We start from the raw sequence: 14,987 nt of genomic DNA on the forward strand, positions 1-14,987 counted from the left end.
GGAAACCCTGTCTCCAAAAAAAATGCTAACTTGAAAACTATAATGTATACATGAGAACCTGGTGCAGACCCATGCATATATATAGGATACAGTGTGATGATTTAAACTGATACACAATGTGTAAGGATAAAATCAGGATGACACCTATTTGTTGTAACAGATAAAATGTTGCTTTTTCATCCTTGGTATTTTCTGAGTCGACAAGTAGGGTAATATCTTTTTATTTTTGGAGAAAATAAGAGAAATTCCTACCTTCAAAGATTTTATGTCCTGAAAATATAAAGCAACATGAGTCTTGTCTTGTGGTTTGGCCTTGAGAAAATTAGAGGAATTCTAGAGACACTGTTAGTTGACTGGAGAATACCTTCTTAAAGTAAAATCAAAAGTTACCATATTTAAAAGAACCAAAATACCATTTTAGGCAGCATTTTTAGTTGTTTCCTTAAGTCTAATTTGAACCTGGTCTTGAACAAGATTCACATGAGCCCATTATCTGGTTCCTTAAGGGTAATTTTCTTCACACCCTCTTCTCCCTTTGCTTACCAACTGCAGCAAATTTTTGTCTCTAACAATACAAAAACAGGTTTTCATTTTTAAATGCGCATTTCAGAGGCAGTTCACCCACAGGAACATTTACGTTTCGGTGTTTAAAAGTCAAATTAGAAAACACTGTGCCTGGAGACATGATGTCAAGCACTGAGCTCCCGCTGGTACTCATCTGTGCCCATCTGAGTTTAGCTGCCTGAATGCAGTCTTTTCCCTAGGGTCCTCACCCTAAATTCCAGCATGGAAGACCATAGAAAAGTAGCAGGGTGTCTCTTCCTAGCGTAGTACGTGCAGGGGACAGTCACAGGCAGTTGTGCTAGGAAGCTGTTGGCATCTAACAAACTGTTGGTTTTTTGTGTCACTCACTAAATGGATATAGCTAGAAATTCAGTATGGTGATTTTCATGGTTGGATGTGTGCCTCCAAGAAATGATTTCCAGGTACAAAACCATTTCTTACTTTCAAAACGAGTAAACCTATGGCCTGAACTGCCCGTGGCCTCACGCTTGTTCAAGACTTGCAGAATCTATACTTGTCCAAATGACTGGCACCTCACTGAAGGAGCACCAACGGTACCGACAGCTAAAAACCCTTTTAGATCTGCTGTGTCACTAGTAACTTGTCAGTACCTGTTTCAAGACTTCGGTAATATATAAAGCGGCATGTTACTCCAACCTCTAGCTAATTGGTTTACCAGACCACTAGGGATCCAGAAATTTTAGTATGGAACTTTTGTTAGTCATAAGCATCTCCAAGTCAGAACTTCCCCAAGGAAAACAAAGGAGCTTAGGGTTTTTCCCACAGAGCTCAAGGGAAAGTAGTTTGAACTCCAGAGGCAGTTTCCCCTGATGAGTTTGGTGAAGTCCCTTCACCTCCTTTTGTGTAAGTCCTGGGCAAGTGGACCTGTGCTTCTCTTCATGGCTGTGCTTAATGTCTAGAGACATTCTCAGTTCTTGCCTTGTGAGTGTTGTTTCTATCACAAGAGAGAAAAATAATTTGTAGCTGTAGAACAAAGCTTCACCATTATCCTTGATTAACCTTTGTGATCTTTTTCCCCCCAACTGTTTCCTTTGAGCTAAATGGGCATGCAGCAGTCTAATGTAGACCATTACAAACCCCTTTTGAGATTTCACTAATTAATCACCGTGAACTAAGCAAGCAATTCAGTTGGTTGCTTACGCCACTGCAAGCTGCACGTCATCCTTTGGCTCTGAATCGGTCCTGACAATTAGAGGTCCTTTCTCTCCCCGCTGCCTAGTTTGGAGACTCCCAGCAGCTGCGACTGGTTCGGATCCTGCGGAGTACCGTGATGGTTCGTGTCGGAGGTGGATGGATGGCTCTGGATGAGTTCTTAGTGAAAAATGATCCGTGCAGGGGTAAGGAGACGCTTTTGTCGAGGTGTCAGCACCGTGAGAGCGCAGTAGCGCCGAGTGTTTGCACAGTTAAAGCAAACTGGGCCCAGCTAGAATCCCACAGCTGATGTCTCGCATTGGCCTATAAAACACATTCTTCCTTCTTTTTCCCACTAACGGAATGAATTTGAGACAGGTAGGTAGAAAATATAGTCTAGATTTTCCATGTAAGATCCTCGTGTCTACAGTTCCCAAAATGAATATTCCCACTCACCAAGACTTCTGTCTGTCACCGAAAGAAAATTCAGTCTGAAAATAATAGAGTAAAAATTTGAAAGTCAGATTTTTATGAAATGTTGGGGAGGTGGGAAAAGCAATACATAAAAACAAAAGCAAACACTCTTTGAAATTGAATAACAGAATATTGAAACTGGCCAGGCAGTGGTGGTCCACGTCTTTAATCCCAGCACTGAGGAGGCAAAGGCAGGCAGACCTCTGTGAGTTCAAGGCCAATCTGGTCTACAAAGATACACAGAGAAACCCTGTCTCAAAAAATAAAAAATAAAAAAAGAACATTGAAACTGTAAATACCATATTGTAGCTTTCATCGTCTCTACAAGCCCAAGAATTTCAACTTAGCTCCTAATATTCCTATGTTCTATTTTTAAGATTGTACTATTATATTTTAGTGTGTGAGTGTATGTGTGCATTGTGTACACCGTGTATATTTATGTAAATATATTATAGTAAATATGTAAACGAGGAACTGTCATTGTTAGCACCATTGGAGCCTTGTGTCCTATCTGGAGCTGTGCTGCAGTTTTGTCTGACTGATACTGCTGTGAGCTTGTTCACACCAGCATCACCACAGACACGTCAGTAATGTTGTATGCACACCGCCCTAAAGATGGCTACAATGACAGACACGTGATAGGAATTTCTCAGCTCCATTACAGCCTGTCGTTAAACACAGTGGCCGTGACTGCACTTTGAAGAGAATGCAGCCCAAGGTAAAGGCGGCTGTGACTAGGAAATGGCAATGCAAGTGCGTACTGCTCTGTGGAATCACAGAGAACACGCTAGCACGGCTGACCAGGCTGTGCAGCTGCTTTCTCCTGGTCGAGTCCCACCTTCTAGGGTTTTTGTTTTTTCTCTTGATGCAACTCCCGTCCTGAGTGTATGCTAAAGGCTGGGTCTGAGCGCTCTCTGCATATCCAACTACTGTACTTTGTTTCCTCTGCTAACAGTGTTCTTTAATGTGATTGGTATCCTGTGTCATTTTTTCCAGTTCATCATCATGGGAGTAAAATGTTACGTTCGGAATCAAACTCTTCAATTACTACTACTCAGCCTACTATAGGTTGGCAACCCCTCTCTTTGACTCTCCCCTCTTACTTTTCTCTTTCCTACTTTTACATCCTTGCTTTCATGATTTGTTTTAACATAATATGCTTCATTCACGTGTATGGCTTTAACTCCTCACATCCAGCGAGCTGGGGCTTCTAATCCTAAATTCTGAAAACCGTGGCAGACTCGTGGTGTGTCGCGAATGTGTTATACAAGTGATCAAGCACATGCTGACACGTTGCCCATCAGGCCTTGTGGACTGTCCTCCATGTGCATCTGTGTTTGTATGAGCACTACATCACCGATTGCCTCGTGGGTTCCTGGGTCTGATGTTTGTACTGCATGTCAGTAAAAAACAGTTTGGATTTATTTTTTGTGTTTTTTTTTAAGCCTAAAATTCAAATACTAGTTGCCTCACTTGAGTGAAAATTCTGGAAGCTTTTATGTTATCTTCCTGACTAACAAGCCATCTCCGATTTTGTGTAATTGTTTAATCCCAGTGTTAAGTACTGGCCTTCTCCGGACCTCAGCAACACATGTCACAGACACAGCCCTGCCTCCTGGCCTGTTTACTCAGTGCGGTGTAAAGGTCACCGAGCGTGTGGGCATCAGTAGCTGGTGGATTAACGGTGGCATGAGCTTTCCATTTTCATGCTGACTCTGTTTTACACTGGTTATTCCTGCTGGTGTCTAGTGTTAGAGTAAGCACAACCTTTCCCATCTCCACGCTCCCTTGTACCTGAGAGGAATGCATTTTGAAGGAATGCATTTAACTTCTTGTTATGCTGAGTTGGAGTTGGCATGGCAAAAAGATGTCCTGGAAATTCTCAGCGTGCTCTCTGGTGTCAGGTGTGCCCCCCTCCTCCCTAAAAGACTGAGTGCTTTCTCTTCTTTTTGTGTGCATTTTTTGCTGCCTGTGTGCAATCCAGCTAAAGGAAGGACCAACATGGAGCTGCGCGAGAAGTTCATCCTAGCAGATGGTGCCAGTCAGGGGATGGCTGCCTTCCGGCCACGGGGCCGCAGATCACGGCCTTCATCCCGAGGGGCTTCACCCAACAGATCCACCTCTGTGTCCAGTCATGCTGGCCAGGCAGCCTCCCCGCAAGTGCCCATTGCCGCCAGCACACCCAAGGTAGGACTCTGGGCTGTGGCCTCCCCTCTCCCGGTGCACTCATTGTCCCCAGCATACTGCTGAGTGTTCATTCCCCCTGGAAGGTGTAGGACCAGCCACATCCGTTTAAATCTCTTCTCACCTACTTTTTAAATACGCTTGGCCCTGTGACCCAGGAAGCAGTTGCCTGTACTACAGGGTTGTCTGTCTAGGAGCTTTGTCGTCTTTCAGATTGAGTTTTCTGTTTAAATGCTTAATCCTTTTTTTGTTTGTTTTGGTTTTTGGTTTGGTTTTTTTTTGTTGTTGTTGTTGTTGTTGTTGTTTGGCATGTATGATCTGCCATCATGTCTAGCCACTTCTATTTTCATTGCCTGAGTAGTGTGACTCTGCTAGGAATACTTCTTTTCTGTGGGTTTGTTTTCTATCTGCTGTCCTTTACATTTAATTTGCCATTGTTCCATGCAGATTCTCCACCCTTTAACACGCAATTACGGTAAACCATGGTTGACAAACAGCAAAATGTCAACTCCTTGTAAAGCAGCCGAGTGCTCAGACTTTCCCGTGTCATCAGCAGAGGTATCGTAAGGCCCCAGATTCCAGCCTTAACAGCCTCCTCTAACCGACACTGTTGCCCACTAACCCTGCTTCACCACTACCTTAATGCGTGTACTTTTGATAATACTCCATCTTCTTGTCACTTTCTATAAAACAGCCCTCAGGGGACACGAGAGGAAGGGGTTGTCAGAAAAGACTATGGCAACTTGACATGCTCACACCGTCAGGCTATATACGCCCTCTAGCCTTTGTTCCCATTTATACTTAATTCTGCCTGTATCATTTGGAAGATTAAAACACAAAATATATATTCAGGCCTATGAAAGTTTCATTCATGTTGGGGGAATGCTTTTGCTAATAGATTTAATTTGACCAAGAAGATTAGCACATTCCCTTGGATGATAATGTGAAACAGTGGTAATTGGAGCATTTGTAGGAGAATTACTTAGAGAATTTTAGTAAGTATTCACCATGGATGATCCCTCTGAACATCTGTGGCATTCATTTCTATCCATTCATGCTGGCAGGTATGACATAGTTCTCAGTTTAAGTGCTGGCATCAGAGGGGTGAGCGTAGGAATGTAGAAAACTAGCTGTCATTTTCAAAAGATATCTGTGTTATATAAAATAACACATTATTTGAGCATACTATAACTTCTCAATGACCTGGTGTACATAGAGAAGATATTTAAAATATTTCAGATAACATATTAGATTATTCACATTCAATTAAAAATCAACCATCTTCTGTGAATTGATCAATGTAGACACCATTTCACATACTTGATAAAAACCACAGTAATGGAGTAGAGTTCCCTAAACATCTTTTCTTGGAAACATGGAGAAATTATTGGCCTAATGGCTAGGTATAACTTGAAAGCCAAAGCACTTGTATAAAAGAAATACAGTATTTTTTAAGTCCTTAATGGTTTTCATGACTCTCTCTGTTACTGAATTCTCACATTAAAGACAGGACACAGGCAAAGAAAAGTTCTTGCCTTCTGTTCTCAGTATCAGTCCCTGAGTAGCCAAGTGCAAGAATTGAGACAAACACAGACTCCTTTTAAATATTCTTTCTTTCCTGTTCATTCCTGAGTCCCGCACTCCCTTCAAGTGGGGAAATACTAACATCATAGATTACATCTACAAATGTCTGTTAGTTGTTATGAATCTATCATGTAAAAGCTGAGAGACTCTTAAAAAGGACCTCAAATGACAGAGAAATGCTTGTTTTAAATACTTGGGGCTAAATTCCTATGTCCACATTTTTTTATTTTTTTAAAGTAGCAACTGTCCCAATTAAAGTAGGGGCTGGGGAAAGAAATGGCTCAGTCGGTAACATGCCTGCTCTGTAAACATGAGACCTGAGTTCAGATCCCCAGAACCCACCTAAAAGCAAGGAACTTGGGGTGGGGTAGAGACAAACTAGGGAATAGGTGAGACACCACGTCTCAAAAAATGGAAAACAGTAGAGGAAGATGCCCAGCATCTGCCTGTGGCCTCAGCACACATTCTCACATGTGCATGCACACACCCGTAAATAACGTCGTAAGTACATTAGTTAATTGATGCGGTGGTCTGTTTGACTTTAAAGGATAACCTCACAAAGTTAAAATGAAGGCAGGATGCCTCTGTAGAGCAGCATGTGAGCATGTGGTAAAGTCCAGTCAGAGTGTAAGGAAGGTGCTCCTGTCACTCACAAGTGACTCCTGACTTCAGCAACTCTGGGTGATGGCTTTGTTCATAAGCAGCAGTTACTGCCTGTGGACAGTTGAGATTCTTTTGTTTTTAATAATTTTATTTCATTTGCATTGGCATTTTGCATGCGTGTATGTCTGTGTGAGGGTGTCAGATCTCGGGGTTACAGACAGGTGTGAGCTGCCATGTGGGTGCTGGGAATTGAACCCAGGTCTTCTGGAAGAACAGCCAGTGCTCTTAACTGCTGAGCCATTTCTCCAGCCCCAAGATTCCTTTTAAATGAGGAATTGCACTAGATCCATATTGTCACATGTGATTGTGAGGCTATATTAACTGTGGCTAATGTATAGAAAAACAGGTTGAAAGTGTTTCCATATATAAATCATACATAATGAGTAGGCTGGAGCCAGGCAGTGATGTCACACGCCTTTAATCCCAGCACTGGGGAGGGGGGGAACAGAGTGAGGCAGAGGATCAGCCTGGTCTTCAGAGCGAGTTCCAGGACAGCCAAGGCTATGCAAAGAAACCCTGTCTCGAAAAACAAACAAGCAAAAAACATATATATGTGTATACATATCATATACATATACATATACATACATGCTCAGGGTGGGTGGTGCATTACCGACCAGCTTTGGCTACATGGTGAGTTTGAGATCAACCTGGACTACATGCCCATTTAAAAAACACTACTACCTGCACCTAGGTAGATGGAGGGTAGGAATTCAACGCTAACACCAATACATGCGATGTTAAATGGTAACATAATGTCAGCAGTTCTGCATATACTTTATTAAAATTTTTAAACTCTAATGTTTTAAAAATACAGTCATCATTTTTATAGACTTTTTTTTCTCTATGACTTCTTGGCTGCGTGCTCATTGACAAAAACTCAAGAGAGTATTATTCTTAACTTCAGGAAAATTGCTCTGAACATTTTCTTCAGGTGACTCTTCAGGGTTTTAAGCAAGTATCCCAAAAGTACTGCCTATATAAGTTTTGTATGGTTGAGCCAGTGCCTCAAAGAATAAACAACAAAAAGGGAGAAAAGGTCCTAGAGGCTACGAAGTGAACGCATTCAATGGGAAGTTAGAAGATCACACTTCCTTTGTAAGCTTTTTTTTTTCAGCAGTATTTTCTTTTCTGCTCTCATCATTCCGTCTCTCTGTTCATATGTCTCGTTTTCCTAAGAACATGGAAGGCAGAGGAGCGTTCAAACACACTTTGCAGCTCTCTGTTCCCTTCTCTGCAGTCACCATCCTGAGGACAACTGTCTAACCCTGTAACACTGACAGTCTGAGAGATACTAACACCCCCACCCACGGTTTCCTCAGCATGGCTTTTGTACTCTGTGGGGGACTTCGGTTTTTCTGTTTTCTCTTCCACCGTGAAGCCATTTTCTTTAGAAGGCTTCCTTTATGTGAGAACTAGTGAAACCCTGGAGGAGGGAAGCAAGTGAGAGGCGCAGCCACTTTTAACTGAAGCGCGTCTGCCTGCCTCAGAGGACTTGCCCAGATGTCCAGCCATGAGTGAAGTATGTCAGTGGAGGGTCATGAAACACAGTCTGAAGTGGTCTCTGCGCTGCTCTCACACAGGGAACGCCAATCCAGGGAAGCAAGCTGCGACTTCCAGGGTATCTATCGGGCAAAGGCTTCCACTCCGGGGAGGACAGAGCCTTGATAACAGCCGCAGCTGCCAGAGTCCGAACACAGCTTGCTGGTGAGTGTGGGCCATTTCTTTCTTTGATAGTGGGGTTAAAGGTCCCTCCCTTCCTAAGTTGAAAAGAAATTTTTTGACAACGCTGTACTCTTTTGAAATGAAACGAAGCCCTAATCCTCCAACAAAGACAGAGTAAATGAGTCCTAGGAACAAGTGACTAAGTAGTCTCCTTTGGAAGGTACCAGAGAACGCTAGAGCATAGACATAGTTCAGCACTGCACCCTTCGCTCTGGGAGCCTCTTTTCTCACTTAGGGAGCACCCGGGGCTGTTCCTGTTGTCAGACCTTCCATCAGTTATTTCTTCAAAGACTGAAGAACTAAGTGGCACCCCATCACTGCCAGGCTCTGAGCTCAGCAAGAGGGACACTTCTCACACTGTCTAAGCCACTTCCCCTCAGGCAAGACGTACACCTGAGAGTCTGCGGGCATTTGTAACATCCAGGCTTCCGAAAGCATCACCTCCAACAACAGGGGTGTTCTTTGTGTCTGCCTGTAATGGAAGTGTTTTAAATGGAGTTAAGTCCAAGCTTACCGTGGGTGTGTCAACCTAGGTGTTGCTCTTTAATGAGTGAGGCTGCTGGCCCTTGTGTAATAATGAAAAGCCACCGGACCGAAGTGTTTTAGGTGAATGCCCAGCGCAAGGAAAAACATGTTGAGATTAAACATGGCGCCGCAGTTTTCTAGACTCGTTTGCAGGTAAGTAAGCAATAAAGGTGACTCATCTCTGTCATCTCTCCTCAGAATCCAGGAAGACTCCCAGCCGCCCTGGAAGCAGAGCCGGAAGCAAAGCTGGCAGCAGGGCCAGCAGCCGCCGAGGCAGCGATGCGTCGGACTTTGACATTTCAGAAATCCAGTCTGTGTGCTCAGACGTGGAGACTGTCCCACAGACGCACAGACCCATGCCCCGAGCAGGTTCTCGGCCATCCACAGCCAAGCCTTCTAAAATCCCCACGCCCCAGAGGAAGTCGCCTGCCAGCAAATTAGACAAGTCTTCAAAGAGATAGTGCTATTGGCTCCAGCAAGCCCTTCCCTGAACGTTTATTATTTAAGTGAATGATGTAAAATACGATGTAGAGATTACTGTGAAATATTGCGGGAGGCGAGTTTTTAATTCTGCAGATGGCCTTATTTGTGTATTTGTCTTTTTATTTGATCTGTATCACTTTTTGGTCAGATTTTCTGGGGTAAAAGTCACATCATATGTGATAAGGAAGAAAGGATTTAACATGAGCTAACGTTCCTGCACTGTCTGGTGTAGGCCACACACTAAAGTCAGTCACTGTACCTACAGGTAAGTCTACATCCTCTCGACAACCACAGCACTACATAGCTGACATTAAGGGATACCTCATGTCACTTCTTGTTTCTATGGAAACTCTCAACAGCTGACAGACATAGCAGGGGAAAATTTTTTTTTGAGATGCTTTAACTGTAAATTAGAAGGAAAGCAAAAGGAAAAACACATCAACACACAGTTCTTCAAGCAGTAACCAACAGAGAATCACAGGAGATTGCTTCAAGCAGCCGCGGGTACCATGGTGTGCAAGCTCCTCCCAGCATCCTTGTTCCGTTGCTTTAGATGCAGCCAGACGTGCCCTGGGTATCAGCCGTCTATACTGTAAGACTGTGATGCAAAGTGCATTCGTATAAACGTGAGGTTTGCTTTGCTTGGGTGGACAGCAGCCCCTGTATCATTGAACTCATTTTGTAACAGCAATTTCGCTTGCAAAAAAAAAAAAAAAAAGCTATGAAATAAAACATGTCCCTTAACTTCATTGCTATGGAATTAATTTTTTTCCCCAGGGAAAACTGGTGTATTTTTTTATGAACAGTATCAATTTGGAGTGACCAAAAGATACTTGAAAAGTGGGTTTATTTTGATTTCTCATCTGGAATAATCATGTTCTGGTATTATATCTACTTATATTTAATAAATATGCATTTTAATTTATTATGTATACTCACATACTAGAGAAAGATATTAGTATGCATTTAATAAAACATATTCACTTGAATATATGGAATACTTGATTATTTAAAGTGAGCTTTTCTGTGTGTTTTAAGGGATGTACTCATAGTATTGACAGGGAAGGTTTGGGAGATGTAAAAGGAGGTTGGAACTAGTGTGAACCACCTGTTCTATAAGTGTATTAATGTAGTCTGGTTATATGCCCACTAGTATTAATGATACTTAGGCTGCAGTGGTCCTGACCTATAGTCAAGGGAGACTTCGTTATGAATCACTAAAAAGCATGGACAGAAGTGAGAGATGTAACAAGATGGCTGATTTTATTGTTAGTATTATAAAGAATGACAGGTGGCTCCTTTGGGCACGACAGATCACAACACCCCCCCCCATAACTGACCACAGAGTTCAGAACAGGGTAGTTTGGTGTTCAGGTATGTGGAGAAAGGCTTAGTTTTTTCCCTGCTTGCTGTATGGTTCATGAGAACTGGTGCCTTGTCTGTGCAGTGGCTGTGCACTCTTTTCAAGGCATGGATAAGACGGTTCTGACCATGAGACAATGTGGCAGCTCATGCATTTGATGGCAGACATCACCTAAAAGGGAAGCTGAAAGGGCTATTCCTGTCATGCTTTGTACAAATTGGGTCTTGATTTTGGTTTCATCTGTCTGAATACTACCCCTGTTAAAGCAGTAAGGAGTCTTGGGGATGGAAAGATGACTCAGTGGTTAAGAGCACTTGTTGCTCTTGCAGAGGACCTGGGTTTGGTTCCCAGGACCTACACAGCAACTCACAACCATCTGTAACTCTAATTCCAGGGACCCAATGCCTCTTCAGGCCTCGGTTGGCACCATACATACACATAGTACACAGACATATGTGCAGGCAAACACTCATACACATAAAGTAACAACAACTAAAACAAAAAAGCTAGACCCTCCAAGCTTTTTGAAGAAGGTGGGTGATTTAAGATAGTTGAGAGAAGCCTTAAGATTCCTGCCTGGTCTGGGCGTTGGTGGCACATGCCTTTAATCCCAACACTTGGGAGATAGGCAGGAGGATCTCTGTGAGTTCCAGGCCAGCCTGGTCGACAGAGGGAGTACCAGAATAAGCTCCAAAGCCACAGAGAAACCCTGTCCTGGGGGGGGGGTGAGAATCCTGCCTTGTAGAGACTTCAAACCTTTGGAGTTCCCTTTCTTCACCCGAGTCTTCGCTCCTCCCGGAGTACTGAGTGTTCCTGAGCAGAGAACACCCCTACCCACCTGCACACTCCTCTTCTTTTCGTTGTTGTCCTTACTCACTCATTTTTCCCTTTCTCCTCGAAACACAGAGCATGGAGCCCAGTGCTGTGGCACATTAAGTGTAGTCCCAATGAAAGGGGTAAACTAAACTCAAAGGCTTCACTTCTAATAATTTAGAAATAAAGGGACCAGACCCTCACTCAGCCCCCTGCTTTAGTAGCCATGACAGGTTGCAGAAAAGACAGGTAGACCTCTGACACCAGATCCTCTGGCCTCCCAGAGCCTAGGACCAAAACTGAACACAAACTCCAGACCCCCCTACCCCAGCCTCCTAGAATCTTGGTTCCTGGGAACTGTTTGGCCACAAAGGAAACTCCAGGGGAGACCAAAATCCCCTGTAGTCTCCAGGATATAGTTTTGAAAACTATTGGTATCTATGCACAACACAGGCCACCTGCAAGTAACAAGACAATACCATAGAAACCACAGAATGTTCCCTCTCAGCACTGACCAATGAAAATAATTGGCACACAGGTATTTCATGCCAAAATGTGACTTTGAGAAATTCTCCTAATTGTTCCCAAATGTCAATCAGAAATCAACCTATACCTACTGATGCAATCCTGTAACTTTTGTCTTTAAAACCTAGCAGTAGATGGGGAACTTCACTCTCTCTGGAGGCTGCTGAGTCAGCTTGCTAGACGGGAGTCCCTGCCATGGTTGTATGAACAATTAAAACCTTGCTTTTGCAGTTTGGTGGGTCTGTCTCCCTGGTGGTCTCTGGGAACAACACCGACTACTCCACTTAAGTTCAAGGTTAGACTGAGCTACATAGGGAGGTCAAGTCTTAAAACCAGCAACAAAAACAAGTCATTGGGATGAATCTCAACCCTGAAAACTTAGCTGAACTATCAGGGAATCCAAATCAAAGTTGTCGTGCACTGCTCCCTTCTTTTGAAACAATGGCTTGAAATTGTTGAACCTGGCCAAATGACAAATGTGGGGTTAAAGCTTGGCAGGTTCCTCTGACTTGTAAACAACAGAAGGGAAAGGAGGGGAGAAAGGATTCATCACCTTGTTCCCATAATTTCAAAACCATATATATATATATATATATATATATATATATATATATATATATATGTTCCCAAGTGCAGTACAATTAACTCCTCTGGCTGGTGCTGTGAGGTTCTCACAGGTGAGTGACCCAGTCAGTGCTCACAAGTAATGTCACATGCTCTTGGTACTTGCTGTCAACCTGGTGGACTGCCACCAGAGATCCCACAAAAGCAGCGGGCACTTTAGTTTTATTTTTCAATGCTTTTGGTCAAGTTTAAGATTACTCAACTATTGTTACAGCCTGCTTATAAGTAAATAGTCATGTTTAAAGCGTGTGTGTGCATGAAGCATGATGTTGAAATTCTGGATGTGAGCTGTCAGACTGCCAGATAATTGACATCATGACTCCTGCCTACTAATATATGGAAGTTAGGATGAGGACCAACAGGATAGGTTTTTCTTTTTTTCTTGTTGTGGACATGCCAAATTAACATAAGCAAAACTATGTATATGCAAAAGAAATTCTTCCTATCCTCCCTCCTCGCTCTCTCATCCCTTCTCTTCCCCTTCTCTTCCTCCCTCCCCTGTCCTCTGTCCTGTGACAAAGGGAGAAATAACCAAGCATCTATTCACCCTGGATCAACCAGCAAGGATGGACCAAAGAAATTACGCTCACATCTGGTTTAGTGAACAGTGAGTTTGCTGGGATCACTTACAGGTACAGGAACAGATGACTCAAATAACTGTCACCAAAAAGCTCACCCCAGCAACTTGGAACTGCATCCTTGGAGCTCCCTGCATGACTTCCAGAGGGCTGGAAATACCTCCCTTCCTCCCCACCGCCTCGTCTCACATGTGATAGATGATCACTCTAGGAACGGGCTTCACTCCAGTTCTTCAAAGGAATTTCACATCTATGCCTTTATTGAAGATTAAAGTCATTTGAAGGTTAAGAAATTTTCCAAATATTTCCTCCCCCCCAAAAAAAATTCTCTTGGAATGTTACTATTCTTAAAACCTAAGCTACTTTGCCCTGGGATGATGAGGAGGAGGTTTAGTTGATATGATTTTGGAATCAATCTACTTTGCCTTTGGTCTACAGACTCTGCCAAGCATATTCCATGAGTAAGAAGTATTAGAGGTTTGTGTTACAGGGGATTAGGGCTCCTTCTGCAGGTCTTTAGTCTTGTTGGTGAAGGAATTTAACAATTTACTTAGAAGGAAACAAGCCATTCGATTAAAGGTTGAAGGAAAACCACAGGAGCAGGCCCACTATCATGCTGTCAGATGCTGGGAGGGGCCAGGTGAAGAAGGAAGGCCTGCCTTTGAGTTAGGGGCCAAGAAAACAACTAGGGAGCCCAGCAGTAGTGGCACATGCCTTTAATCCCAGTGCTTGGGAGGTAGAGGCAGGAGGATCTCTGTGAGTTCAAGGTCAACCTGGTCTACAAAGCTACACAGAGAAACTTTTGTCTGAAAAATCCAAAAGGAAGAAGAAGAAGAAGAAGAAGAAGAAGAAGAAGAAGAAGAAGAAGAAGAAGAAGAAGAAGAAGAAGAAGAAGAAGAAGAAGAAGAGGAGGAGGAGGAGGAGGAGGAGGAGGAGGAGGAGGAGGAGGAGGAGGAGGAGGAGGAGGAGGAGGAGGAGGAGGAGGAGGAAGAGGAAGAGGAAGAAAGAGAAAACAAGTAGGTTCAGCAATGGCCATTACCATATTATCGCCTTGAAGGGAAAGGTATCCTGGCAGTCTGAAGCCAAGGATTACCTACAGCCTGGAAGGGAAAGGTATCCCAACAGAAGTATTACAGCTCTATTCCACTGAGGGACAGTTTCCCCTGGGAAGTGTTATAGCCCTTGATTTGGGAAAGGTTTCCCTAATGTAGTGTAACAGCTGTGCTCCAGCAGGGGAGGCTTTCCCCAGCAAGATTGTCACAGCTCTGCTTCAGCTCCTCCCTGCTCCAGAGAAATGTCACAGCTCTGCTCAGCTTCCAGAAGTGTAACACTTTGCTCCAATAGGGAAAGTTTCCCCAGCCAGAGTGTTACAGCTCTACTCTGCTTCTGCTTTGCTCTGGGGAGAGCGGTTCCCGCTCTTCTGTGCTCTAGCAAAAGTTGTTAGATCTCTGTTCTACTCACCTCCGGCAAACAAAAGTCGTTACTACAAACCGCACTCCAGATTGATCGGAAGTGAGGAATCCAGGAGAGTGGCTGCCTCTGCCAGGGTGGAAAAGGGGGCAGCCATAAACTGAGCAGGTATGGGGCTTCTATAGGATTTCTTGGGGGTGGAGTTTTCCAAGGTGGAGATTTTCAGGACTGGGATTGATACGATTTTATGCTCAGGGATTGGTTGGTTTCATGCTGGGGGTGGGGTTGGTTGGGTTTTGTGCTCAAGGATTAGGTTAATT

At 43.6% G+C, this 14,987-nt stretch overlaps 1 protein-coding gene across 18 annotated transcripts in view; it reads left to right on the plus strand.

Moving 5' to 3' along the window:
* Positions 1–10,343, plus strand: part of Dst (dystonin) — a 400,220-nt gene extending 389,877 nt beyond the window's left edge. For 7 of the 18 annotated variants that reach the window (XM_040729445.1, XM_040729446.1, XM_040729451.1 and 4 more), the window contains 6 exons: positions 1,805–1,922; positions 3,187–3,258; positions 4,175–4,377; positions 4,822–4,932; positions 8,205–8,328; positions 9,070–10,343. In XM_040729445.1, coding sequence (XP_040585379.1) covers positions 1,805–1,922; positions 3,187–3,258; positions 4,175–4,377; positions 4,822–4,932; positions 8,205–8,328; positions 9,070–9,332 — 891 coding nt within the window. In that variant the 3' untranslated portion in view covers positions 9,333–10,343. The remainder of the gene's footprint in view (positions 1–1,804; positions 1,923–3,186; positions 3,259–4,174; positions 4,378–4,821; positions 4,933–8,204; positions 8,329–9,069) is intronic. The other 11 variants (XM_040729447.1, XM_040729448.1, XM_040729464.1 and 8 more) reach the window with 2 other exon arrangements.
* The last annotated feature ends 4,644 nt before the right edge of the window (positions 10,344–14,987 follow it).

This window comes from Mesocricetus auratus, unplaced genomic scaffold (genome assembly GCF_017639785.1).
Source record: "Mesocricetus auratus isolate SY011 unplaced genomic scaffold, BCM_Maur_2.0 Super-Scaffold_100021, whole genome shotgun sequence".
Lineage (NCBI taxonomy): Eukaryota > Metazoa > Chordata > Mammalia > Rodentia > Cricetidae > Mesocricetus > Mesocricetus auratus.